Consider the following 26,279-nt stretch of genomic DNA (forward strand, 5'->3'; position numbering starts at 1 on the left):
TAAACTCTGGCTCTCTTCCACAGTGTGTCTTTTGTCCTGTCTACCTCCGCTCACCCCTAACTGGTCGCAACAGTCGGAGCCCCTCCCTGAGCCTGGTTCTGATGGAGGTTTCTTCCTGTTAAAAAGGAGTTTTTCATTCCCACTTTCACCAAGTGCTTGCTCATAGGTGGTAGTCTGATTGCTTGAGTTTTCTCTATATTATTGCAGGGTCTTTACCTTACAATGTAAAGCTCCTTTTGGTGAATGTTGTTGTAATTTGGCGCCATATAAATAAAACTGAATTGAATTTTGAAAGTTTATCATACATAAACTGAAGAGGCTGCATATTATTACTATGACTTAAATGTAAGTAATATTGGCTGTATTTTATTTATCTGTTGCATTAAATTTAATAGAGTCAGTGAGAGTTTTTAGGACTGGTTCAATAACATCAGTGTTGTGGCTGTTTTACAGTATTATTTACAATTTTTTTGGAATGAAAATAAAACTAAAGATCTGAAAAAACAAACTCTGGACTGATAACAAGCAAAAATGGACTGATTGTTTTTTTTTTTCATAGAAATTTCACCAAAGTGTCTTCCATCCATAAAGCCCACAGTTGTTAATCTGACCTTACAATTTTGGCTGTTACTTAACAAATTCTTCTTCTTATTATTTATCAATGATATCATTTATTCATTTTTTTAAAAGACATTTCAAACAGTAGTTTAGGGTTTATGGGTTAGGAAACATACAGTACATTTCACCTTTAAAACATATTTATTTGTTTATTTACCTTGGGTAGTGTCTGAGACAATGAACACTATAACAATATAGAGGTAATAGAATATAAATTTAAGTAACATAACAGGTATAAAGACTGAGATGTTACACGAATATATTTCATTTCCCTTTTGCATAATGTCAGGAAGTGTTGATATAATTTCTGTCTTTACATACAGTCTATGGAACGCTCATTTCCCCGAGACAGTTTACTTTCCCCGGTGCTAATCTGAGTCTACAGAAAGCCTCACGCGTTTTAGGAAAACTAATCAGTCACATAGTGTACACGCTCTGACTGACAAATGAAATCACTGTGAGAAAAAGTGGTAGTATAAAATAAAATGGAAGAATGCATGTATAGATGTAAAAACTAAAGGAATTAAAATAAATGTATTGGGTAGACAATCAAATTTCTGTAAACACAAGACTAAAATAACTTTCATAACATGAAATATTGCTTACTTTTGTTAAATTTTGAACCCTTCTGACCTCAGTACCAGTTGCTCTATAGTCTTACTTAATAGGCTGCCAGTTTTAGAGTTGTTACTGGGATTTTATGGATAGCTTCTTTGGATCGTCCTAGTCTAACCTCTAGCTCATCTCTAACCTTTTAAGCCGAAATGACTCTCGGCACAGTTTTAGATATAGGGTATTTTTTGGATAAGTCTGAGTTAAAAGAGAATAAGTGACAGGGCTTTTTCTTATTGGAGCTATAGCTTTGTAAAGCTTATGTCAGTATCCATCCACCCAGCAATTTTCTTAACCGCTTATCCATCTTAGGCTTGCAGGGGGGGCAGGAGCCTGGGGAAGAAAAGCAGAGCAAGCAGGGGAAGATAAAGATAAAGAAAGGACCCTGGACAGGTCTCCACTTATGTCAGGATCATTCTTCTAAATCACTTATCAAAACCCCATCTGTTCAAATTAACATGCACAAGCTTGTTTTTGCCTTATTGGATATGTAAACAGCATGTTTCTGAAAGGGGACAAGGGAAAGGGAGGGTGGAGGGAGGGGTTAAGTGAGTAGAGGGCGACACAGAGAAATAAGCAAACAAGTGCACAGGCAGACAGAGAGGTAGAGAGGCAGACAAAGAGATGGATGGGTGGATGGAAGCTTGTTGAGGAGAGGAATAGAAAGTCCTGAATGCTGTTGCGGCAGGCTGTGCTGACGTGAGGAGTGTTCCCAAACACAGTTAGTAGCGACTGCAGACCAACTGCATTACCATACACACACACACACACACACACACACACACACACACACACACACACACACACACACACACACACACACACACACACACACACTCCTGACACGCAGTGCCCGAGGGAGAAAGCTGCTTGCAGGCATAGCTAAATAGAATGGGGACAGACTCTCCTGTTCTGGTCCCGAGGAGGTTACTGTGCAGCTACTCCAGTAAATTTGTAAATTTGTCAAGGTGTGATTGTGGCCATGCAAGAGTATGCGGTTGAGTCGGAATATGCATTAATGCTTTTTGTGTGTTTCTAGGCTTTGAGGGACTTTCCACAGGTGTGTGTGTGTGTGTGCGTGTGTGTGTGTATTTATGCACTTATTGTGTAATGGTGTCCACCTCTCTGTATGTGTGTGAGTGTGTGTTCCCATGAACAGGTCGGTCCTCTCCTCTCCTGTCCTGTCCTCTCCTCCACCCCCTTCTTTCCATGTCTGCGCTTCCTCGCGGAGCTAGGTGCGTATCATTGGATCAGTAGCTGTTGGCTGCCACACTGTCCAATCGCATCTAGGAAGAGAAAATAGAGAGAAAGAGGGGGAGAGAGAGGGGGGGGGGGGGGAAGCGAGGAAGCGAGGGGGAGATGGGGGAGGAGAAAGAAAGGGAGAGAGGGAGAGAAGGAGATTGATCACTTGAACGTCCTGGGCCCTGTATTCCTCGGAGAAACATTAAAATTTCTACTATAGCTCCAAACAAATCTTTTTTTCCTTCTTCTTGTTCTTCCCACCTTTCTCAGGCGGAAGGCTTGTAGGTTGTTTTGTTTTTTTTCTTCTTGTTTCTTTTTTGGGTTATTCCCACCCCGGAGACGTGCCACCACCACCATCACCAGCAGCAGTAGCAGCAGCAGCAGAGGAATATCTCCCAATATCCCATCCCGGGCACGTCGGATAAGCTGCAGCAGCGAAAACACGCGGCAAATATTGCGGTGGAAGGGAAAGGAGAGCAGGTCCATGGGATTTCACACCTCTCACCCAGCCTGGGTACGGTATATCCTACATTTTTGTCATTTGAGGATTTTTTCCCCTTCTACTGCAGCGGGGATGCAGGTTGAGGCTTTGCATTTGAGTGTGTGTGTGAGTGTGTGTGTGAGTGAGTGAGCGTGTTTTGCCGTAGTCAGCTTCAGAGCCGATAGAGATTTAGACAGGGAATTCTACCTCACAGGCAAGCATTTTTCCACACTTATTTGTTTTTTATTCTTCTTCATCGCACACGCTTTCCCTCTCGTTCGTTATAATAAGAAAGCAGCCTAGCTTTTATCTGTTCTTTCTATATGAAAATACACAAGGGGAGGGTGGCAGGCGGGTTTGCCTTGATAAATGGAGCGTTATTCATCAGCGTGTGTGTGATCACCACTGGAATGTTAACTAGCACCTTGGACAGCAGACACCAATACAATCTAACATAAGAGGAGCGACAGCGCGCTGATCCTTTTACACTCTAATATCTTTGCAGCTTACAGTGGGTCGGCGTGTGTGTGTGCGCGCGCGCGCGGATGTGTGTGTGATTATACAGAGAATTGATGTTTCTCTCTCTTTGTGCGCGTATGTGGACGCGTGTGTTAATATTCTGCCCTCAGGCCCTCGGAGGGAGAGAGAGAGAGAGAGAGAGAGAGAGAGAGAGAGAGAGAGAGAGAGAGAGAGAGAGAGAGAGAAAGCAGTGTCGGCTGGGAAGCAGCTGTGAGTGTGTGTGTGTGAGAGTGTGTGTGAGTGCGCTTGAGATGGAGAGGGAAAAAGACCGAGCATGTAAGGTGACAAAGACAGTGTGTGTGAGACATTTAAAAAAAAGGTGTATTGCACGCATCTTAGGTGGTGGGATAGAGAGCAAAGTATGCGTGTGCGTGGTCGTGCGCGCGTCACAGGCTTCCTACCTTATGCTACATGCAGGTCAGGAGCCCTACGGTGTATTCGGGGTTTAATTAAGCGTGTGACGTGACACCCTCCCATCCCCCCATCGGGGTCCTGTGATCTGTGAAACAGTGTGTAGTGAGGATGTGACACAGCAGCCCTGACAGTCTGACACCGAGTTAAGCTGAGCGGACAACATCTCGTTTGCCCTATCTATCACTCCCATATCTATTTTTATCATGAAAAGAAAGCAAGGTGCACAAGCCGGCCTTGTGATGTCATATGTGTGTCTCCTGTGTGTTTGTGTGTGTGTGTGACATTTTATTTATTTATTTTTTGTTGCCCTGTGATTATTCTAATCAGGACTAATTAAATCCATTCTTTCTCTTTTTTTCCCCTCCTCCGCTTTTCTCTGCCTCTCTTTCTCTTATCCAGGCGGCAGTTTGGGCTTGTTATGGGGGTGACCCGAAGGAGAAAGTGACAGCGGAACAGTGATGCCACTGTTTACATAACAGGAGAGACTTGCACACACATACATGCACAAACATATACACACAGACATGCAAGCAGGCTCAAATCGCCAGTCCAAGACATACACACTCACTTAAACAGTTCCACACATGCATACACTCTGAGACGGCGTATTGAACGGAGTCACTGACTGAGTCACTGCACACTCAGAGGAACAGAATCACTGACTCACACACAGGAACACACACAGACAGACACATACACAAGGGGAAAAGGTTGTTTGCAGGAGCCAGGACTGTGTTGTGTGTGCTATGGGCCAAGCTGAGCAGCAGCTGTGTGTGAGTGTTGGATACCTCTGAAGGGTCAAAGCAGCCGGAACCCTCTGCCTCCCCCAGTTCCTCCCCTTGCCCCTCCTATCCCTCCTCTTCCAGCTATCCCCAAAACACATCATCATGTCCGAGCTGAGGACCAGCAGACTTTTATCCCCCCCTTCATCCTTCTCTTTCCACCTCAGGTTTCTATCCCTCCTCCTCTCCCTCTGCCTTTCCCTTTCTCTCTATCCACCCTCCTTATTGGCACAACAGACTGTGCCGGTCATTTCTACGGCACAGGGCCGTATCCGTGGCATCTTGACCCCGCTGCCCTCAGACCTCCTTGGGCCTGTCATTCAGTACCTTGGAGTACCCTACGCCAGGCCTCCAACGGGGGATCGGCGCTTCCAGCCGCCTGAGCCGCCCTTACCTTGGCCAGGAATACGAAACGTGACGCAGTTTGCTCCTGTGTGCCCACAGTCATTGGATGAGAGGAGCATACTGGGAGACATGATGCCATCCTGGCTCACTGCTAACTTGGATATAGCAGCGACGTACCTCACTCACCAGAGCGAGGACTGTCTCTACCTCAATATCTATGTGCCAACTGAGGAAGGTAAGTGAACCTAGTGGTGTGCAGTGAAATCTGGGGGCAGGGAAGGAAAACAAGCGTGCAGGATTGGGATTAGGATTACATGGTTAGGTTCATTTTGCTCTACACTGGCTAAGAGGATGATACTTGATTGTGGGAATATTTTGGGCATGACAAATGATTAAATCATGAGTGTCCTGTCAGAGCACAGACATAACCTTGACAAACAAATAAATCTTTTTTTTTTTAAAATTATACCTTGCTCCCTCAACCCCCTCTGCACACTGCTGGTTGAACCAACACTTAATATGCAGACACCTGCGTCAGTCGCCATGGGGTTTACGCCTTTACTTGTGGAGGAAAGTGGGAAGGACACAGACTAACTCATGCATACATATTGGTTCATACACATGCATGTGACCCTACGCACACGCATACACACATACACACGCCATGGCATTGAACGCTCCCACCACTTCAATTTATACCCACCAACTGAAAAATGAAGGCAGGGGAGCAAATAAACCCGAAGAGTGATCAAAGGCTGAGATACATAAAAATGGACACATGGACATTTACACACACACAGCCACAGATGCACACACAAACAGAATAAAGCTGTGCAAAAAGTTATGCAAAAAAATGCCATGTGATGCTAATATCTATCTATCTATCTATCTATCTATCTATCTATCTATCTATCTATCTATCTATCTATCTATCTATCTATCTATCTATCTATCTATCTATCTATCTATCTATCTATCTATCTATCTATCTATCTATCTATCTATCTATCTATCTATCTATCTTAACCCATCTCTATCTTTCTCTTGCCCAGACATCCATGAGGAGGGGCAGAGGCCAGTGATGGTCTACGTCCACGGTGGCTCATACACAGAAGGCACCGGTAACATGATGGATGGCAGTGTGCTTGCAAGCTATGGCAATGTCATCGTCATAACTCTCAACTACCGCCTAGGAGTATTAGGTAAAAATTATCTACATTTCATACCCATCCTGTCTCCAGTATGTATACAATTTGGCTGTATTAAGTGTATATGCTCATGGTTTGTTTTTGTATTGCCTTTATTTTTAAGTTTAAGTCTCCCAAATCCAAGCAGCCACAAGCAGGTTTTTAGTGAATCGCTTCTAAAATGGCTGAATTTGAGCTTCAAAACTGTGCTCCACCCTTCGAGAGAGAACAATAGCAGAGCAATTACTGCCAAGGTGCTCTGGGTATCACTGCAGTGTCATACACCTACTGTATGGTAATTTCCATTATGAAGCGGTAGTCTAAAGGGTGATGGATGGATAATAATTTGAAATGCGTTGTCCACATCTCAGTGGCACTTATTTAATCTGGGAATTTAGTCTTTTCCAGAAAAATTAAATTGCATAGGAAGAGATGGATATTTTACCCCATGATAGAAGCAGATGAAGGTGGGAATGCATAAATCAAAAGGTCCACCGATGGCAGTGGTCACCGCAGTGGTGAGATTTATCAGAATGATCTTACACCAGGAAAAAAAATGCATTAGTTTGGAGAAAACGGCATTTTACATTGTTGCTTTACACTAATTCAGTTTTAGTTTTTGTTTATTAGATATTATGAGCTATAATTGAGAGTTCAGGGTTGATGCAGTGTGTACTTTGTAAATGAATTTTTTTTACATGTAATATTTCTGCTTTTTCTCATTATGTGGGAACTTTCTTTTATAAGACACAACAGTTTCGTTTAAAACAAAATTCAGTTTTTACGTCTCAACACAGAAGTCAAATCTAGAGTATACTTACCATCTGGATTGTTTAATCCTTCAACGAGCTATGAAATGTGAAAACCATTAGTGAGCTGTTTTTACCCAGAGCGCCCTTTCCGTTTATTTTTTAAATTTTTTTCTTTAAGTGGAAACATGTTGAGTATGGGGGTCCCTGGTGGAAAAAGAAAACCCCCCTGAAGCCACCCCCCCACCACCACTACTAGCATCGACTCAAATCTGATCCACTTTACCTCCATGACTCTCTGACTCATTGCTCTCTGAACAGCAAAAATCTGATTCCCTGTGGTTTTTCTAATTTTAGGCAGCTATGCAAAGCTCACAGGTTGGATAATCAGAATGTCTTAAAATCCTGGTATTAAGCATTCTTGTGGTTGTAATTATTAAAATTACAAAGAGCTGAGTAGGGCCACAGGAGGGTTAAAAATAAATGCGAGGCCTCATTTACTGTATTACACTAAGGGCATGAACATTTAGTTGTTTGTGTGAGGCCCGTATATTGATTCAATCAATATACAGGCAACACATCCCACTGACTGGGTAAAAGCATTCTAATAAGAAGGTGCCCACTATTTAGCAGTGAGAGTGAGGAAAATATGAAAATAATATGTAAGTTAGAAACATGTGGATACTGTATCTTTTCTACTTTAATGCCTGATTTAGCTTATACAGCTAAAAAAATGACATCCCTTATTATAATATGCATGATTATGTAAATTAGTAATAGAAAAACTAGACTGGTGTTTTGTATTAATTAATAGGTGGCTTTTAATTAAATTTTATCGGTTTATATATCTTTTACTTGCACATGCAAATCATTTTCAGGCTGTTTGAGAGACATTTCTCTCCCAAAAGTAAGGACACATCTGGGTTCCTCCTTAATTAGGCAGAGAATGTTTTTTGAAAATTGGGTTTGAATACATGCTAAAAGGTTAATACGTTTTTAAATGCTAATTTCCAAGGCTTTCATTAGACATTGATTTTATAAGATGGAATAAATCTGCATGTGGTTAGTGGGTGAGAAGAAATTCCATTTAATTCTGACCTTGGGGAAAATATAGCAACTACTGCTGTAATCATCATTCAGAGCCAAATAAAGACCCTCCTACATGCTTCTTTGTGTCTTCACTCCATCCCCTGTGTTTACACCACCTGCGCCTTCTCCATCATCATCACTATCACCATCAAGCTACATCTCGAGTACATCTTCTTCCTTCTCCTCGCCATTGTCACCATAAGTTGGATGCATGAGGTGAGCCCATTTATTAAAAGCGATGTACAATTATGCACATGAGCATAAATGAAATAAATAAACGATTGAGTCAAAATTTTTTTCCCCAGAATATGAAAGCACATTATACAGTTATAATAATCACAGAGCTCTTCTAAACGAATATAATCCTTACAGTGTCCTTCTTTTTGCTTCAGAGAAATTTCTGACAAATGCACATAAGTGGTGAAATGTATTTTAGCATTGCTTTTCTTGCTCATTATACTCTTATGTGCTTGAGGTTCACAGAAATGAGCTTTTGCAGTAATGAGATAGAGGAGTGAGCCGTTAGGATCCTCGTGTTTAGTTAACATCAGTAGTAAAGGGAATAAGGGATCGCTGCAGTTGTAACTGCATGCACATGTAGATTTATGCGTTTATCTCCGTGTGTAATTGATATTTCCTGACATCAGAATCAGAATCAGAATCAGAATACTTTATTGATCCCTGGGGGAAATTATTTTTTGTTACAGTGCTCCATTTTAAACCAACAATGAATGAATGAATATGGATGTAACTTGTTGATTTGATTCAGTTTGAGGAATTGCAGGAGAGGCACATCACTTTTCATGAATTTTAAACTTCAATGTATCATAAAAACAACTTGTGAATAATTAACAGTATGAATGCCGTAATCTTGTGCCCAACTTTGTGTTTTCTTTTGAGTTTCTTTTTGTTATTGTGAGATAAAGATGCACCACTTCTTCCTTCTCTCTCTGCCTACCTATAGGATTCCTTAGTACAGGTGACCAGGCAGCAAAAGGGAACTACGGCTTGCTTGACCAGATCCAGGCCCTGCGCTGGGTGAAGGAAAATATCGCAGCCTTTGGTGGGGATCCAAACAGGGTCACGGTGTTTGGATCAGGGGCTGGAGCATCCTGCGTGAGCCTCCTCACCTTGTCGCACTACTCGGAGGGTGAGCAAGAATCAAAGATAAAAAGTGTATTGATGTACTGTGTTTTATTCAGTTCAACCTTTAAAGATGGGTGACAAATGAAAAGAAAAACCAACTGTCAAGCCACAACATGCCATCAGTGCAACTTTAGGGTAGTGGTGGACTATCAAGGTTTCCCCCTTTTTTGGTCTTTTGATGATGGCGGTTAAGAGCCCTGGTTAGCATGTCAATCCAGAATTTCCCATAGGTGTTTTCATTGGAGTCGACATCCAAAAACTCTGAAGACCACAATGTATGACTTAAGTAATTTCATACTTATTACATCATTAACTCATTCACTGCCATTGACGTCTATAGACGTCAATTGAAAAACTTATGTTGACTGCCATTGACGTCTATAGACGACAATTACGTTTCCAATGGGAGGGGCTAGAATACAACCTCGGGCAGCTTGTCAGTGAACATCAGACTGCTTGAAATGTATTTTTCACAAAAAGCTCGTTTTCTCCCTTTTTGTGGTCAAAACAGGCATTTTTGGTGGAACCCACCTCTCTTCTACAGCTGATTACTAAAGAATGGAAAATGGTAGAAACAAGCTTTTTTTTTGGATGGAAGAAGAGAGTCTGTTCTTCATTTTGGTAGGTTCAGCGTTTATATGATCATAACACACAGTTTTCTGTGGCTCTTCAAAAATGAGTAAAAATGCTCAAAAACCCTGGCAGTGAATGAGTTAAGTGAGTCCACTATCCCTATGGGTGGAGGCACTGTCATCCTGGGAGAGAGCACGGCGATCAAGACAAAAAATAAATAAATGCCTCATCGTAGGATAAAGGTGATCAGTCAGAATAACAATGTATTGATTTGCAGTGACCCACCTCCAAGAATCTCCAAGGGGAGAACCAAATCATGGCAGAAAAAATGCCCCCCCCCATCCACCACCAGTCACTTGATCTCCTTGCCATAGATTTCAAGAATTCAGCGATCATTATCACCCATCTGTATGTTAAACTTTTTTTTGCATTTAAAAATATATAAAGAGAATGGACAGATTGTGATGGTGGTTGGTAGGTAGGTGGCTGCTTTGTAAGCTCTGACATTTACCATTATGAATCTTTTCAAGGTCTCCAGTGAACCGTTGCAGCTTTCATTTAGTGGTCTTAATGCCTGAAAAAGCCTTTGAATTCTGTGAATAATATAGCCTGCCCGTGACTCATATAGCCTAGGGCTGTTATTATTTTTAACTTTTAACATTTAACTCTTACTTCAACTTAGTATGCCAGATATAACCTGTCATACTTTAAATCAGAATAATGCAGATCTTCGATGCCAATTTTTTTTCCCTTGCCGTGGGAATGATTGCTTCTGGATCTATTTATGTGTGCAAATGTGTTGTGCAACCTTCCGGTGTGCATTCAAGTGGCTGTGCATCCATGCACACATGTGTGGGTGCATGTGCACCCATATATATGTGCCTCAGTGTATACAGGCTACATCTACACCCAGATTTGTATTTACAGTATGTTTGTGTGTTCATGTGTATCAGACCTGTTCCACAGAGCCATCATCCAGAGTGGCAGTGCTTTAGCCAGCTGGGCTGTCAACTACCAGCCAAGCAAGTATGCCCGGCAGCTCGGTGAAAGAGTGGGCTGCGGCATCGATGACAGCACGCAACTGGTTGCCTGCCTCCAGGGCCGGAGTTACCGTGAACTTGTGGAGCAGAACATAACACCAGCCAAATATCATACAGCTTTTGCCCCGGTGATTGATGGTGATGTTATACCTGATGACCCCCAGATTCTGATGGAGCAGGGAGAGTTTCTGAACTACGACGTGATGCTGGGGGTTAATCAGGGCGAGGGCGTGAAGTTTGTGGAGGGCATAGTGGACTCAGAGGACGGTGTCAGTGCTGAGGACTTTGACTTTGCAGTGTCGGACTTTGTGGATAGTTTGTATGGATACCCAGAGGGCCGAGACACATTGAGAGAAAGCATAAGGTGAGTTATGTTTCTGAATATACTTAAAAAATGAGTAATAAGTGAGGGGATAATAATGTGACATTCCAAATAATATAATTATCAGATTTCTTTTAGAAAGTTAGATGGGATCATTGATACGAAGCTAATAAATGTGACCCTGCAGTTAGAAGTGTGTCAGCTAGCTGTGATGTAATAGTGTGAACAGCTTGATGTTCTGTCCTAAAGAAACAGACTCCAGCATGTCTAAAGTTTATGAAAAAATATCTGTCATGGCTGTGACCAGGGATGGAAGAAGCACTTTACAACAGTACTTAGTAAAAATCAGACAGTTTAATGTCACCCATTGGTTTTGATCTTCACATTTTAAAGTATCAGTGTTAGTGTTTTCCCCAGCACCATGTTGTTTTCTTGGAGCCAGAAGTTAGCTTATATGGATGGAAAAGTGGAGTGCTAATTCATTAGCTAATACTAGCTAAGCTGCATTCATAAACTGTTCCGGTGCAACACATAGACACACATATCAGCTAATTAGCGCTATGTAACGTGCAAATAACACAGTGACAATTGTACTCACCAAAACTGAAGGAGAAATGTCTTGGATGGCTGCAAAAGAAGCCACAATATTAATCAGATAATCCATTAAAAATGCTCCACAGGGCCCCAATAGTACATAGAAGATAAAAAGGTCCAGTTTTTATCTTCTATTGCAGCAGTGAAGGTGAGGCCTAGCAGACACCAGTTAGCGCCATCTGCCTATGATGGGTTAGTCAATCAATGTGGTTATGCCCATAATTCAATTACCCAGTGGTTAAGAGGAGGGAAACTATCCGCAGAGCCCAAAATTGTTTTTGATCCATGCTGTGAATATGCTTTTTGATGCTGCAAAGTTGGACATTTTACCACTATGAAGATTGAGTCTCTTGCAGCCAGCCTAAAGTGGCACCTGGAGGAATTGCAGTTGGCTTCATTTTTCAGCTCTGGAGGTTGCTCCTTCGTAAAAAGAAAAAAGAAAAGTATCCCTTTCCTTAAAGAGATTTTATGCTAAAATAAAAAGAGTTTCCTTCAAATGTAGTCACTAAAATGTGAGTAAAATTAACATGGCAACTGTCAATAGAGTATTTTGCAGGTGGTGGCCTTTACAGAATTTAGAAGAAAATAGAACCGAACAACCAGAGTGGGTGTCCTCAGACTCTGTGTAGCAATATTAAGCTACATAAATCAAATAATCAGCCTCAGCTGATGAGGCATCAGTACAGCCGACAACACTGAAATCTCTAAACAATATAAGCTAATTACACACAGCAGCTGCAGCCCACTAACACACATAGATTACATAGGCACTAACTGTGGTGCTCACAGTTAGTTTGTTGTAGTTCCTTCCTGACTCTGATTTTGCTCCAGGTTCAGCTTTTCTGATTTTCACTTCTCAGTTTAATCTGCCTCTAAGCCTTCAAACACTGAGCTGAATGAGACTTTTGAAGTTACAACATTTGTGCAATAAGTTATGGGGCTTTCAGACACAAAATGACATTGCCTGTCCCATGGGATCCCTGCATGATCATTACATCCCCTTTACATTATTTACATTTTTTAATAGATCTGCAGTTATAGGTTAAAGCAGATTACAAACCTGAGCTATTTTTACATTTATTGCCTACTGACAATGAACTTGCTGACATGCCTACCTGTTTTAAAGATAACTCTTTACTCCTCGGCCTTAAAGCAAACCTGTTTCTAAAAATTCAGGAAATTAAAAAAAATCAGTCTCAGCTTTTCCTCTATTTTGCCTTCTTTGTCTGGCTGGATGTTTCATTTCAAGTGGCCATACTGGGATATTTGTCATAGTAGTCAAAATTTAGATTATTTGAACGTGCAAACTACCAACATTCAAACCCAACCCCTTTGTTCCTGAGTGAGAGAAAGAGAGAGAGAGAAATGGGGAGAGCAGCTGTGGCCAAGCAGGCTAGAAAGTGGATGATGAGGAGAGCAGTGCGAGCAAGAAAAACATTATTTTCTGATCGTTACATGGCGGTCGCGTTCTGAAGCACAAATAAGCACACCCACACTGTCGTCCTGTCTACTGTTGCCTCAGTCCCACTGTTGGTCAAACAGACACACAGACCTGCGGCTCTAAAGACATCCATGACACAGACAGAGATCAGAGGAGAGAGATGGCCTTTGTTCCAATATTCTTACTACCATGCTGCTTATTATATAAGATAAAGATTTAGTATGTCACAATACAGTATGTCCAAAACAGTATGCCAAAATGACAAGGATGTCCCACAGCATCCAGTCACTATTTGAAGCATGCAAACCAACATGCTTTTCTGGCTATTATGACTCACAATCCTCTGTGTGGTAGAAGATATGAGCCGTGCATCACAAGACGGATGATTTAAGTAACCTTCCAAATCGCATATTTTTTTTCTTAAATTTTTGCCTCACAGACTTCACACTATATTAAAGTACTATGTCCAAATCTAAGGCATACTTCATACTAGGAGACATAGCTTGTAAGGGCGACTGCAGCCTTGAACACAACAGAATAATAAGAATATACAAGCAGGCCATGGGTCTGAGAAAACCAACCGCCCACATGCGGGTCATAGGTGATGAAGGGATAGCAAAGCCCCCCCCACACAAGTGTTTTAGCATTGAACCCGAAACAGCGTGAACAAGCAGTGCAACAACTATATTCATGAGGTAAAGTTCACGGAGAACATGTGTGCTTCACAGTAAACAAGCTGGTTTTTATGTCAACTACAGCTTCTTGTTCCGTTCTCACGTGTTTATTATCCCTATTTCATGTGACATTTGTTTTGACTCTGCAGCATATACCAATGTAGCCAAAGTTTGGACTCATAAAACACTAGTGGCACTGTAATGAGAATAAATGTAATTTGTTACTTCCTCCCTTCACATTGACAGTGTCTTGCCTCCAGGCAGTGATTCCTAGAATAAAGGAAACCAGCAGGAGACTTAGTGGAAAAAGACACAGCATATTAGTGAGTTTTAGAGGTGTTGGTTAGCAATTATTTTAACACGGACAAAATGAGTTGTTTTCTCCAACTGCTAGAACAAAAGGCTACTTCTACTGCTCCCTTAATCACAGAGGGGTCACTACAGTGGGTTGCTCTGCATATTTGATTTGGCAGATTTTTTATACCGGATGACTTTCCTGACACATCGCCCAAGGGATTTGAGTCTCCTCCTGGGACTGAGCCGGGGATGATTTGCTTGTTAGGCAAATGTGTAAACCACTACACTGTAGTATCTGCATGCTAAGCTAAGTTAACTGATCCCTCATTGTAGCTTCAAATATATCAAACTGACATGCAAGTGGGAACAATCTTCTGGTCAAAGGCATGGCAAAAAGCATAGTTAGCAAAATCTAAAAGCCATAGACAACTGTAGACATAGTGTGGTGTCTTAAAACTGAAGCAGTGCAGAGGGACCTTAAACCTGAATTCCTTATGATGCGCTGCATAGGGTGACTGCTCTGGTTGCAAAAAGAGCTGACCATAGTTTCCAATGATGAGTTTATGGTCTCTAGTTTTGCAGGAGGTATTATTTAGGTATTATTTCATGCAATTTACTGTTAATTTTATACATTATGAGTTAGCTATGTAGTGTCAAACAAATAATGCTTGCATGCTTTAGGGCTGGTTTACTTTGTGACTGTTGAATCACCACTGTATAAGCATGCGGATCCATCTCTTCCTCTCGACATCTGGATTCAAGGTGCAAGACCTTTATTGTCATTGTGCAAGGACAACAGAATTTGAATCCTTGGTATATAAATATCCGTTCGCTGTGAAATCTTGTTGCTCTGTAATGCATATAATAGATTTGCTGAAAGATGAGATGATTGATTGACTAAATTTCAAATGTATTTATGATTTAAGGTTCATGTACACAGACTGGGCGGATCGGGACAATGCAGAAACCCGCAGGAAGACACTAGTGGCGCTTTTTACTGACCATCAGTGGGTGGCACCAGCAATAGCAACAGCTGATCTCCACGCTCAGTATGGGTCTCCTACCTACTTCTACTCATTTTACCACCACTGCCAGAGTGACGCCACGCCACCTTGGGCCGACTCTGCCCACGGTGATGAGGTGAGATCAAAGTACATGAGCAGTATCTGTTGCATGGGAAGAGTTATTAAGCACTAGGCTCAAGAAATGAGACTAAATATCAAAGAGGATAGAAGAAAGACTTCGCAAAGGACGGTGACTAATCTGAGTAATTAACTCTAAAGCAAATTTGACAAAATGACTTATTTCTCAAAGAATCTTGAAAGATTTATACAATGAATGAGGAGCTTTGGGGTTTGTTACTGCTTCACATTGATCTGTTCAAAATACTTGATTAAGGAATTTGTCAGAGCATTAAATATCAGAAATGTTCATGAAATAACTTGTGCTACAGGCCTTTTAGGTGGTTAAGTAGTTATATGCTGTGTATGTGTATTTTTCCTGACTATTTATATGAAACAGCTCTTTGTTCATGCATGTGATGACTGAATTATGATGGTAACAATATGGCTATAACAGGACACAAAATTCACACTTTAGTCTAATTTCGACTACAGAGTCATTGTTGGTTGTGTATTTGTTTGTGCACACCAACAACATTTCTTTTTCAAAATAATGAAATAAATGTAAAATGCATAATTGGCTGTAATTCACAAGGTTTTCAAATGTTGTGCATTAAGCAAGAAAGTACTTTGATCTTTTCACCCTTGCATAAAAAATGTCCACTAAGACAAGTGAAATACATTTACAATTAACTTAAATTACCCATTAAAGCCAGCAGTGCAATTTCAGTAATGTTGCCCATCTCACTTTTTGCCACTCCACATGTGATTGAACATTGTAACGAAGCTAAGACCCTTTTAATAAATAATTGAAGCTGGGCTCTGCTGCCAGTGCATATGGGTGCACAGGTGATGATATACATAAATGCCTGTTCTTTGTTTGTCCCACCCCTGGCGCTGATTGGCTAATCGTAAGTGCTTTCCTTGGCTCAAGTATGTAATAGCTGAAGGGCAAAAGCGATATGCAGGTGTAGAGCTCTACTGTAGTCCTCTGTTAGTCAACATAAGATAACATAACATGAAAAAGCATAAAAAATATTGCACTATCCCTGCTACAAAGTAAGATCACAAACAAAACATGTAATATGAAAATGATTAGATACCAGAGTATGGAAATATGATCAAATTAAATGTGCAGGATCTGACTCAGTAGTGCTTCAGTCATGCTTATGGTTGGAGTCCATAGAACAAATGTATTGACTCTAACATGAATATGTGTGTATATGTGTAGGTGCCTTATGTGTTCGGCGTGCCCATGGTGGGACCCACCGATCTGTTCAACTGTAACTTCTCCAAAAACGATGTGATGCTGAGTGCGGTCGTTATGACCTACTGGACCAACTTTGCCAAGACTGGGTGAGTTAATAAAATGTCCGCTGCAATGTGAGATGTTGTTCTGTTGGAAAATCCCGCGGAGAATTAAGCAAACACAAGCAAAAGTCCATAAAAAAGACAAAAAACAGAGGATGGCTTCGGCGTCATTCAGTCTTTTCAAACGGAGAAACCCGTTTCTAATTTCTGCTATTAATACATAATCCCCTCCCACATGTGTAAAATGTCTCATGACTGAGAATGAAAGCCAAGACACTTAATCACATTTTACAAGTGCAAAAGAAAATGCACAGCTGTCAAAGTCAAAGATCAGTCGTTCCTTGTCCTTTTTTTTAATTGACTATGCAAAGACGAGGTTTTGGCAACGCAAAGTGTTGTTTCTGAAAGTGTGGACATTTCAGTCTTGATTTTACTGGAATAAATCTCCTCCAGGCTTGAAATAGGACAGCCAAGTTTCAAGTCTATAATGTTATCAAGATAAACAGCCTCTCCACTTTGCAGCGCTTGATATCCTTTCCATGTGCTTAATTTGTGGACAGATTAATAATAAAGATTAACACAGGCACCGAGCTATCTGTCAATGTTTACACACAGAGAGTTCAGTCAAAGAGGGAACAAAGAGGAGAATGTAAAAGTTTTGATTGTTAGCATTGAGTTGTAGGCATTGGCATGAGTTTATCGAAAACAGGCAGGAGTAATAAGCTTAATCGCTCAGCTTCTTTATTAAATTAAGCAATATTTAACATAGCAAATAATGGCACGAGAACCACATTTCTCCAGAAAAATTTGATTGCAATTGTCGTAGAAGTTGAATTTTAATGTAGCATTAGATGAAAACATCGCACTTTTAGAGCAACAAAAATAATGAGCTCACAGGCAAAGGATATGTTATTGTAATGCCTTTTCCTTCAAGAGCTCTCTGATGTCTGACGAGAAGACGCCGCTGTAGACACAATAATGAAAGCAGCACCGCAGACTAATTTTGGCAAAGTGGGCATACAGGTTGTCTGTCATGTCAATGTCTTGACAGGCATTTCTTCTGGGACCTTGGCGGAAATAGTTAAAGAGCTCCTGCTCTTGAAAAAAAAGTCTTTGAGGACAGCCAAGGTGATGTCCTAAAAGAGGAATCAATTGATTAATTTGCTGTTGCTTGACAAATGTCTTCTCTTCTCTTCTCTTCTCTTCTCTTCTCTTCTCTTCTCTTCTCTTCTCTTCTCTTCTCTTCTCTTCTCTTCTCTTCTCTTCTCTTCTCTTCTCTTCTCTTCTCTTCTCTTCTCTTCTCTGACGCAATGAGAAATATAGTTTATTCAGTATGTTGAATTAAAACTAAGTAGCAAAGAGCAATCCAAATTATTAAAGCAGACTGAAGTGGTCTGCCCATAGCTTTGAAAAATATTGCTGCCACAGAAAAAGCCCGCATTAAAACTTTACAAACCTGACAATCCACACTGATAAGAGTGCCTTTTATCTTTCCACGCTGACATTATATACAAGATAAAAGTAATTGTTGAAGATGGACCTTCTTTCTGCAGTGCTTGAAGTGAGTAATTACCAGTAATTAATCCAATTGAGGCTCAATCCACTGAGACCTCTTCAGATTAACAGAAACATCTGTGGTCTAAATCTTGATCTAAATCACCGCAGAGCCTCGCTGTTTCACAGCGTAAAGAACCAGGACAGTGCGCTCACATAATTTGACTGTGGCATGAAATAAAGATATCTTTAATGTGAATGCATTAAGGCAGTCACATTGCATTAAGTTAGCTGTTTCTAGCCCATAGTCTGTATTGTCATTACCGTCGCAGCAAGCCGCAGCGCAAAATCACCAAGTAGGCATGTGAAGATTTCAGTATACACTTCAATTATCAAAGGGGAACTTTCTCTGAAGAAAGATTTCTCTCGGCTCTGAGTGCCTCGGATGGTGATGGAACTCTGCGACAGCTCAATTTAACGGGGGAGATGTGATGCTCCCTGATGTATATTTTGCACGCCTCTGTGTGGGCGTATAAATCCTCAGCTTGTGTGCATTTGTGTGTCGGTGGGTCTTTAAGCTAGCAGCCTTTTTGTGCTGTTCATAAGGTGTTGATTGACAAGCCAGCACATAGCACGTAACTGGCAAGTCTGTGAAGATGCGCTGCCGTTTGACTCCCAACATTTTAGCTGCTGACACAAATAAGTCGGTAAATCGACAAATAAATGCCTGTCGGCATGTGTCAGAGAAGTGATTTTTCAAGCTATTTCCACTGTACCACGCACACATTCATCTCTAATGTAGATATCTGACAGGTTTGCACGCAGTTCAAACTGCAGGAGTTTGAACTGTGCATTAACAGGAATGTTCTGTAAGAGGCATATAAACTGCACAAAAATCAATGAACTAAAACGAAACCACCTCGCAGCTATGTTTACAGGAAAATAAATCTTGTTTTGCGTTGTAGCAAATATTTTTTGCCTCTGGTTTGTCTTATGTCACTTTAATATTGATTAGAAAGTCTGATGAAACTGTTGTGCCAGCTTGAGCGAAACTCGGCATCCTCGGAGGATGATTGCCAGCACAGAAGGAGCTGAGAACTCCCTGACATTTGAGAAGCAAGGGAAAAAAAAGTCATTGATATTTGTACGTCAAATGAATATCTGAGCCACACGTGGTGCAACATGAGATCATTTGCTAAATGTGTTTAATTTCTTTGTTTCTTTTAGTATTATTTTCTTTAAGGTTACAGTTATTTGTTAGCAACAAATAAATCCTTCTCTCGCATTTTTCAGTGATCCAAACCAGCCAGTTCCTCAAGATACCAAGTTTATCCACACAAAGCCTAATCGCTTCGAGGAAGTGGCTTGGTCTAAATACACCCCCAAGGAGCAGCTGTATCTCCACATTGGCCTCAAGCCCCGTGTCAGAGACCACTACCGTGCTACCAAAATCTCCTTCTGGCTCCAGCTGGTCCCACACTTGCATCATGTCAACGAGCTCCTCCAGTCGGTGTCGTCTTTCACTCACAGTCCCTCTCCACAGGATGACACCCCTTACTCTTACACTAAGCGTCTATCCAAAGGTTGGCCTCCTAGCAGTACACGCCACCCGGGTTCCCCAGGAGGTACTCCACAACCACCCGAGCCCGCGTTAGGACAAGGTGGAGAAGAAAATGGGGTCCGTGTCCCTAATGAGGACTACTCCACTGAGCTCTCAGTGACTATTGCAGTAGGAGCGTCACTGTTGTTTCTTAACATACTTGCATTTGCGGCTCTTCTTTACAAAAAAGACAAAAGGCGTCTGGAGCATCGTAGGCCACGTCCGCTTCCCCCACCGAGGAGAGACATCACGCCAGCAGACGTTGCAGCCCACCTACAGGGGGAGGGACTGATGTCATTACAGGTAAGTCACAGTGTGGGTGGCTGCACATGCTTTGCACATGTGATGAAGTCTAGATTGCGGTGAGTCATGGTGTGCTTGTGTAGCCACAGAAATCCTCTTCAAAGATCTTTGTTTAGCTTGGCGGTTTGTCTGTTTGTTTGTTTGTTTGTCACCAAGATTAGCTGTAATTCTGTAGCAAAAGTTATAGAATTACATCAACCTTCTTGGAGAGGTGGAGCATGGGCAAAGTAAGACCCCATTCCATTTTTGTGTGCACAATCAGAGCGCTTTCTTTGAATCCTGCAAAATTGGGGATCAGCCTTGGCAGAGGTCTGTGCTCCCTGAGTGCCCTTTCAGATTCAAGCTATATGGAAAATAATCACGCTCATTGTCAGCGAGTCAGTTGAGGTTTTGTGTGACGACGTAATTAAACTCTTGTCAGTGTAGCAGCTGCCAGTAGAGCACTCTTGCAAAACACAGCCCGTCATCAGCAGACATTATCAGTGTGAGGATCCGTGTGTATCTGTGAGTGTTGATGCATGTGCAGGTGTTAGCTGTGTACAATTGCCTGAATTGCTTTCATTTGCCTCGAGTTCATTCAATATCTGGCCTCTTTGGAGCATTGTTAGCCGCTTGTCGCTTTTAAATCTCACACAGCGAGTGCTAAATGTTAGATATGTTTTATAGCTGACAAATCTTAATTGGCAATTGAACTACAGTAATCAAGTTCAGCACAACAGCTGCCAGATTTATGTTTTAAGTCCGTATTTTCAATTCTGTGTTTCTTTAAATATAAAAATCTAACATTTTATTAGAACGTATTCTTGGGTTTTACATTATTCTGGCTAAGAAAAACATATGATTGTAGAACAGGAGGCAAAACTTGGACTGTTGAGCACCAATAAGCTTATTTATAAAGAAATAAAATTAACTGACCAAAACTAAGTTCAACTTATTCGTGTGGCCCTCCGCAAAGGTCCCAGTTTTCCTTGGGAAAATTAATTACCCACCGCTGATGTAGAGTAATACCTAAAAATCAGTCAAATAAAGGCAGGAGGGGTTTATATGACAAATAGCATGAGGTAGTTAGAATTTGATTTGATTTGTTTTATGGATTCAAGTCCTAACTCTGTGTGGAGGTGCTCAAAGCTGGCTCTGAATCAGGTGCAATGAAATCCCAGTTTACCAAGACGTTTGACTCTTTAAAGGCGATCTCACTAATGTGAATGTCTCACATCGGTGTGCAGGTGCATCTAGGATTTTTAAAAATGGGGTGGCATAGGGGGGCCCGAGTACTAGTCTGGGGCTGTGGAATGGAATATCAGAAAATTGGGCCAATAATCAGTGTTATATTGATTTTAATTGCAGACAGACCTCTTGCTTCCATAAACATGCATTAAGAGACATGCTTGCCCTGTAACAATATAGTGGCTTCACTGAAGCACAAGATTCAATCGCAGGGTAATGGAGCTAACAAAAGGCGGTCTGGTTAGAGCCTTAAATATGTTTTATTCAATTGAGTTGTAGAACAATGACTCATACATCGTTGCACCATTTCAAGGTAAAGGAGTTAGAGAATGGTCGGAAATGGACCCCAGCAACTATGAGACATATTTCAAAACGTAATTTTTTATATATGCAATTAACACACAAGCTTTCAGTTAATATTATTTTATTATTTATCATGTTTTTTGCCCTTGTTCCCCCATAATTTCCTTCCACGATTGACAGAGGGCATAACTAACAACACTAAGATGCAGAGTGGCTGCCAATCTTTACCATTCATCATGACTTTCATACAGTGCAAATTACTGTAGTATATATGAAAGATCAGATGCAAATACCTCTAAGCCCATCTGACACATTTTGTTTTAAGCATTTTTTAAAATCAGGTTCCTGATTAGAAATTATAGTAAAATTTCATTTGAGACTGAATTAAATGCCTTATTTTCAAAAACTCTAGTCAGTTCTTGGGTTTTCAACAAATTCAATTGTCTTCTGCAGCCAAACCCCTGTTGTCCATCTGTGCTGGTTTTGAAGAATACTTTTTGTACAAGATGTAGGAAAGGCTTGCAAAATCACTAAAGATTCAACTGGAAATAAATGATTCAAAATGAATAACTGAACAATAGCCACACAGTACAACAAAATAATCAATAAATAATAAATAGAAGAGATTACACAATCACTATGCCCTGTGCTGTGGTTATAATAAATAAAAAATAAAAACAGAATTATGATATATCAAATAAATAAATTACTCTAAAACCAGTGAATACTTGTTGTGTCGAGCAAGCTAACCCTCCATGGCACGGTGTTGCCTCAGGCAACAAACCACACTTTTGCTTATTAAACCGTCCCTTTAACCATTTAAAGCCTGAACCATGAAATAATTGCCAGAAAATTCAATTTTTTAAAAAAAATGGAGAGTTGGAACTATTAGACAAATTTGTTTAAAAAATGAATTTAATAATAATTTCTGTTTTTTCATTTGTGTCATATTTGCTGTATCAGGCTTAAAATTGTATTGTGTCATTTTTAAGTTATTCAGGGGGAAAAATCACACTGATGATGTAGAAGTCTCAACAATGAATAAAGTACCGTGTTTCAAAAATGATACACAGGCATTAATGGGTCAATTTAAGGGTTTATTCTTATTTTTCTATTTTTATTTCATGACACATGTCACAAATGTGTGACACGGTGCCCAGACTACCGTCCTTTATATGTTGAAATCGCTACATTCAAAAATATGTTCCTATGCCTGAACATGTGAAGAAATATATTTGGGTGTTTAAATGCAGATTTTGCAAAATTTAATAGCATTACTGCTCAAAAAGACTTATGAAGGATTATGTTGTCATTTACTGCCCATCATTTGAATCACATGTGTATATTTGATATATCAAAGTTCTCAAAAAGTAGGGTTAAATATAATATTTTCTCCAAAAATTAAAAAACCATGCCATGTCTAAAATATCAAGTAGTGCCTGAAAGGGGCAAACAACATCATGATAATAGTCTGACCACATTGATAAATGGAACTTGACCTGATTAAATGTCAGATGATCTTATTCACATCTTCTCGTTGGTGGTGCTGTGAACATGGAGGCTTTTCCTGACAAAGGAAAGCGGTGCTTATTTTGGAGGAGGCTCAGTGTCTGGTTTAGCCAGGTTTGAAGTGAAAGCCTTCTATTATCATATGCTACCCACTGAGAGCTTTCACTTGATATCGCTTTCTCATTTTAGATCGAGGTGGCATTTAGAGGCTTGTGCATTCATTATATATTTATATAAACCAGTGATATTTTATGCTGGTCTTGGATAGCACCTGCTAAATGGTATTTAAAGGGAAGAAAATTGCCCACTGAAGTAGGTATAATGATTAATTGTTTATTTTACTGAACTGTGGCTTTATACATAATTGTGCTGATGTTGGCCATGTGGGGATTTGGTGTTTTTCTCAGATTTATTTCACTGTGAATTCAATATTTTTTCAGTTTTTGGACTGTTTGCTGGGTAAAACATGAAATCCAAACCCATTAAACTAGTTTCTCATGTTATCTTTTATTCAGGAGTAATGATAAATTAATTACTTGATTAAATACCCGGTAGATTAATTTATCATAGAAACAATACTCAGTTGCTGCCCTAGATGTGGTTATTTAATAATGCATTTTTTTGTTTTGTTTTGACCTCCTTGTTTTCTCTCGTCCAACTTTCCAAACCTGTAGGTGAAGCAGCTGGAGTGTGACGCTGCCTCAGCAGATGAACGGAACAACGCTCACCATCATCACACCCTGGATACTCTAGATGCGCTGGATGGGTTGGACACCCAGGACATCTACAGCACACTGGACACTGTGCGCCTCACCTGCCCACCTGATTACACCCTCACGTTGCGCCGCTCACCCGACGATGTCCCCCTCATGACCTCTCTGACCCCGGGATCGCTGCCCGTGACCCCGGGGTCTCACCCCGTTACTCCTGCGACGCCAATGACCCCAATGACGCCTGGATCGGTGGCCGGGATGAGGATGGGGCATCCTCACCAGGGATACACACACCATAGCCCATATAGTAATACACACTTGCCACACACACACATCTCCACGCACACACACTCCACCACGCGTGTATAACCGCAGCAAGATACCGCAGCACATAGATACAACACACACCCTTACTTAAACACACACACACACACACACACACACTGAACAAAAGACTTAAATACCTCTACTAATTACCCTGCAGGATTGTTACAGAAGGAATGACAGAGAGACATTTTTCAGTAACAGGATGTAAAGACAAACAGCTGTGTGTTGCATGTCTGGGGAACTGAAACCTAAAACTGGATCAGACGAGATACTCATTTGCTCATAACCCGATGAGCCAGGACATCCATCAAATGTCTGAAAACCTGCTTTGGATTTTAAATCTGCTTTTTCTACAACTGAGGAGGAGGATGAGGAGCACTGTGGCAAAGGGGTCAGTTACTTTACATCTCTTACTGCACCTGAGCTGCGCAGTGCAAACCGTGCTGAGGCTGAAGAGAGCAGATGTAGATGCAGAACTGAGTTATGAAGTACCACACACACAGACTGCTGATGTCAACTTGAACAACCTGTGAAATGTGAATGTAGCATTTTTTTTTTTCATTAAAAGATCAAAGGCCCTATCTGCCAAGGATCAAACTAAGCTGAGGAGAAAATAACAAATTCCAGCGAGAGATGGATGTAAAAAAAAAAACAAAAAAGGAAAAAGCAGAGAAAGAGGAAGAGGGGGATTGAAAAGACAACATAAGCTGAAGGAAAAAGTTTGCGCGATGGTGGGAAAGAGATTAAGATTTCATTGAGAGGGATTTAACAGCTGTGAGAGTGAGGAAGACAAAGGGAGATAGAGTGATATGAAGAAAAAAAACACACACACAGAAATGGAAAGTGTGCCAAGAGAAAGAAATTAGCTTCAGAAGAAGAAGGGGCCTCTGAAGTGTTGCCAGACTTACTGAAGAATCACTCTAACCAGCTATGTGTTAAACTCTTGTAAATAGAATGGAAAGATACAGATGATATATTATGATTTACAGCATTTACCTGCTCTTGCATTAAAACATGACTTATTTAACCACATTATTGCTTTCATTTCAGATATTACTATATTATTGTATAGATGTCCTAAAGCAAGGCTGGTTGTCTTTCTATCTCAACCCACTGTAATATGTACACAGTACCTTTATTTACAGACTATATTTGCTATGCACAGTCATTTGAGTAATTCTTAACAATGTGAGCATTTAGGTACTTGTTTAGTTGTTGAAATATAGGACATTTTTCACTCCATCCTGTCTTTTTTTTGATCATTGGGAAGATGAGCTAGTACTGTGTAGATAATGCAATATTGGTTTGATGATTGAGCACCAGCCAAAAACCACGAACCCTTTGAACCTTTCCTGCTCTCCTTCCCTTCGCATTCCTAAAATTCTTCGTCAAGGCCTTACCCGTATTACCTAAAAAACCAAAATGTAATCTGAAGATTTACAGACAGATGGTGATTGTTCAGGAGTTCAAAAATCACTGCATGTCTCCCCAAACATTCAAAGAACAAAAGGCTTAAATACCTCTACTAATAACCCTGCGGGGTTGTTACAGAAGGCATGAGGGAAAGACTTTTTTTTGGGACACATGCTGTCGAAAATCACAGCATGTCCCTCAAAATTCAAGGATTCGTTCTGTTGTTTTTTTCAAGCCCCACTGTTTTACGAACCCACGACTGAATTGCACCCATTAAAATATAAAAGCCGCCATCACGCCTGCCAACCCCTCCTAAATAAAACAAAGAAGTCTTGTTGCTTAGATTCTCTTGACGCTGTCACCCACAGTCTGTAGAGAAATGTGGCGGTGTCACCAACGATTTATCGGTAGTAAGCTCGATGTTTGGCTTACTACCTGCCACCATGGTGCCAATTGTTTGCCAGATTTGATAAATGAGGTGGAGTCTGGGTGGAGCAGAAGAGGGGACAATCACAGTTGCTTTGTGTTACAGTGTGAGGCAAACATGCTGCTTTTTACGCCTTAACATCCTCTTAATGGAGCAATATTTTTCCAAATTTCTATCAAGACACACCGGGAAAGCAGTTAAATTAATTATCACTCCCCCCCTCCCCACCCAGACTACATCATGTGGAAATAATGGCTGATTTTAGCGTGAGTACTTGCTGCTTTGGTCATCATAATAGGATATGAAGCATTTATGAAATCATAGTCTTATCTGGTTGCTACTGTGAAGCTAAAAACTTTTTTTCTTTGCTCCAACTAAAAACCCAGATTCCAGGAACTTCACCAAA

At 40.7% G+C, this 26,279-nt stretch overlaps 1 protein-coding gene across 1 annotated transcript; it reads left to right on the top strand.

Moving 5' to 3' along the window:
- The first annotated feature begins 2,602 nt into the window (after nt 1-2,602).
- LOC113007950 (neuroligin-4, X-linked-like) lies at nt 2,603-25,065 on the top strand. Its single transcript, XM_026145031.2, has 9 exons — nt 2,603-2,986; nt 4,286-5,248; nt 6,066-6,215; nt 9,003-9,188; nt 10,711-11,161; nt 15,052-15,265; nt 16,478-16,602; nt 19,345-19,954; nt 23,668-25,065. The coding sequence occupies exons 2-9, from the start codon at nt 4,774-4,776 to the stop codon at nt 24,073-24,075; spliced, it is 2,619 nt and encodes an 872-aa protein (XP_026000816.1). The 5' UTR covers nt 2,603-2,986; nt 4,286-4,773; the 3' UTR covers nt 24,076-25,065.
- Nucleotides 25,066-26,279: the final 1,214 nt, after the last annotated feature.

Source organism: Astatotilapia calliptera, chromosome 16 (assembly GCF_964374335.1).
Source record: "Astatotilapia calliptera chromosome 16, fAstCal68.1, whole genome shotgun sequence".
NCBI lineage: Eukaryota > Metazoa > Chordata > Actinopteri > Cichliformes > Cichlidae > Astatotilapia > Astatotilapia calliptera.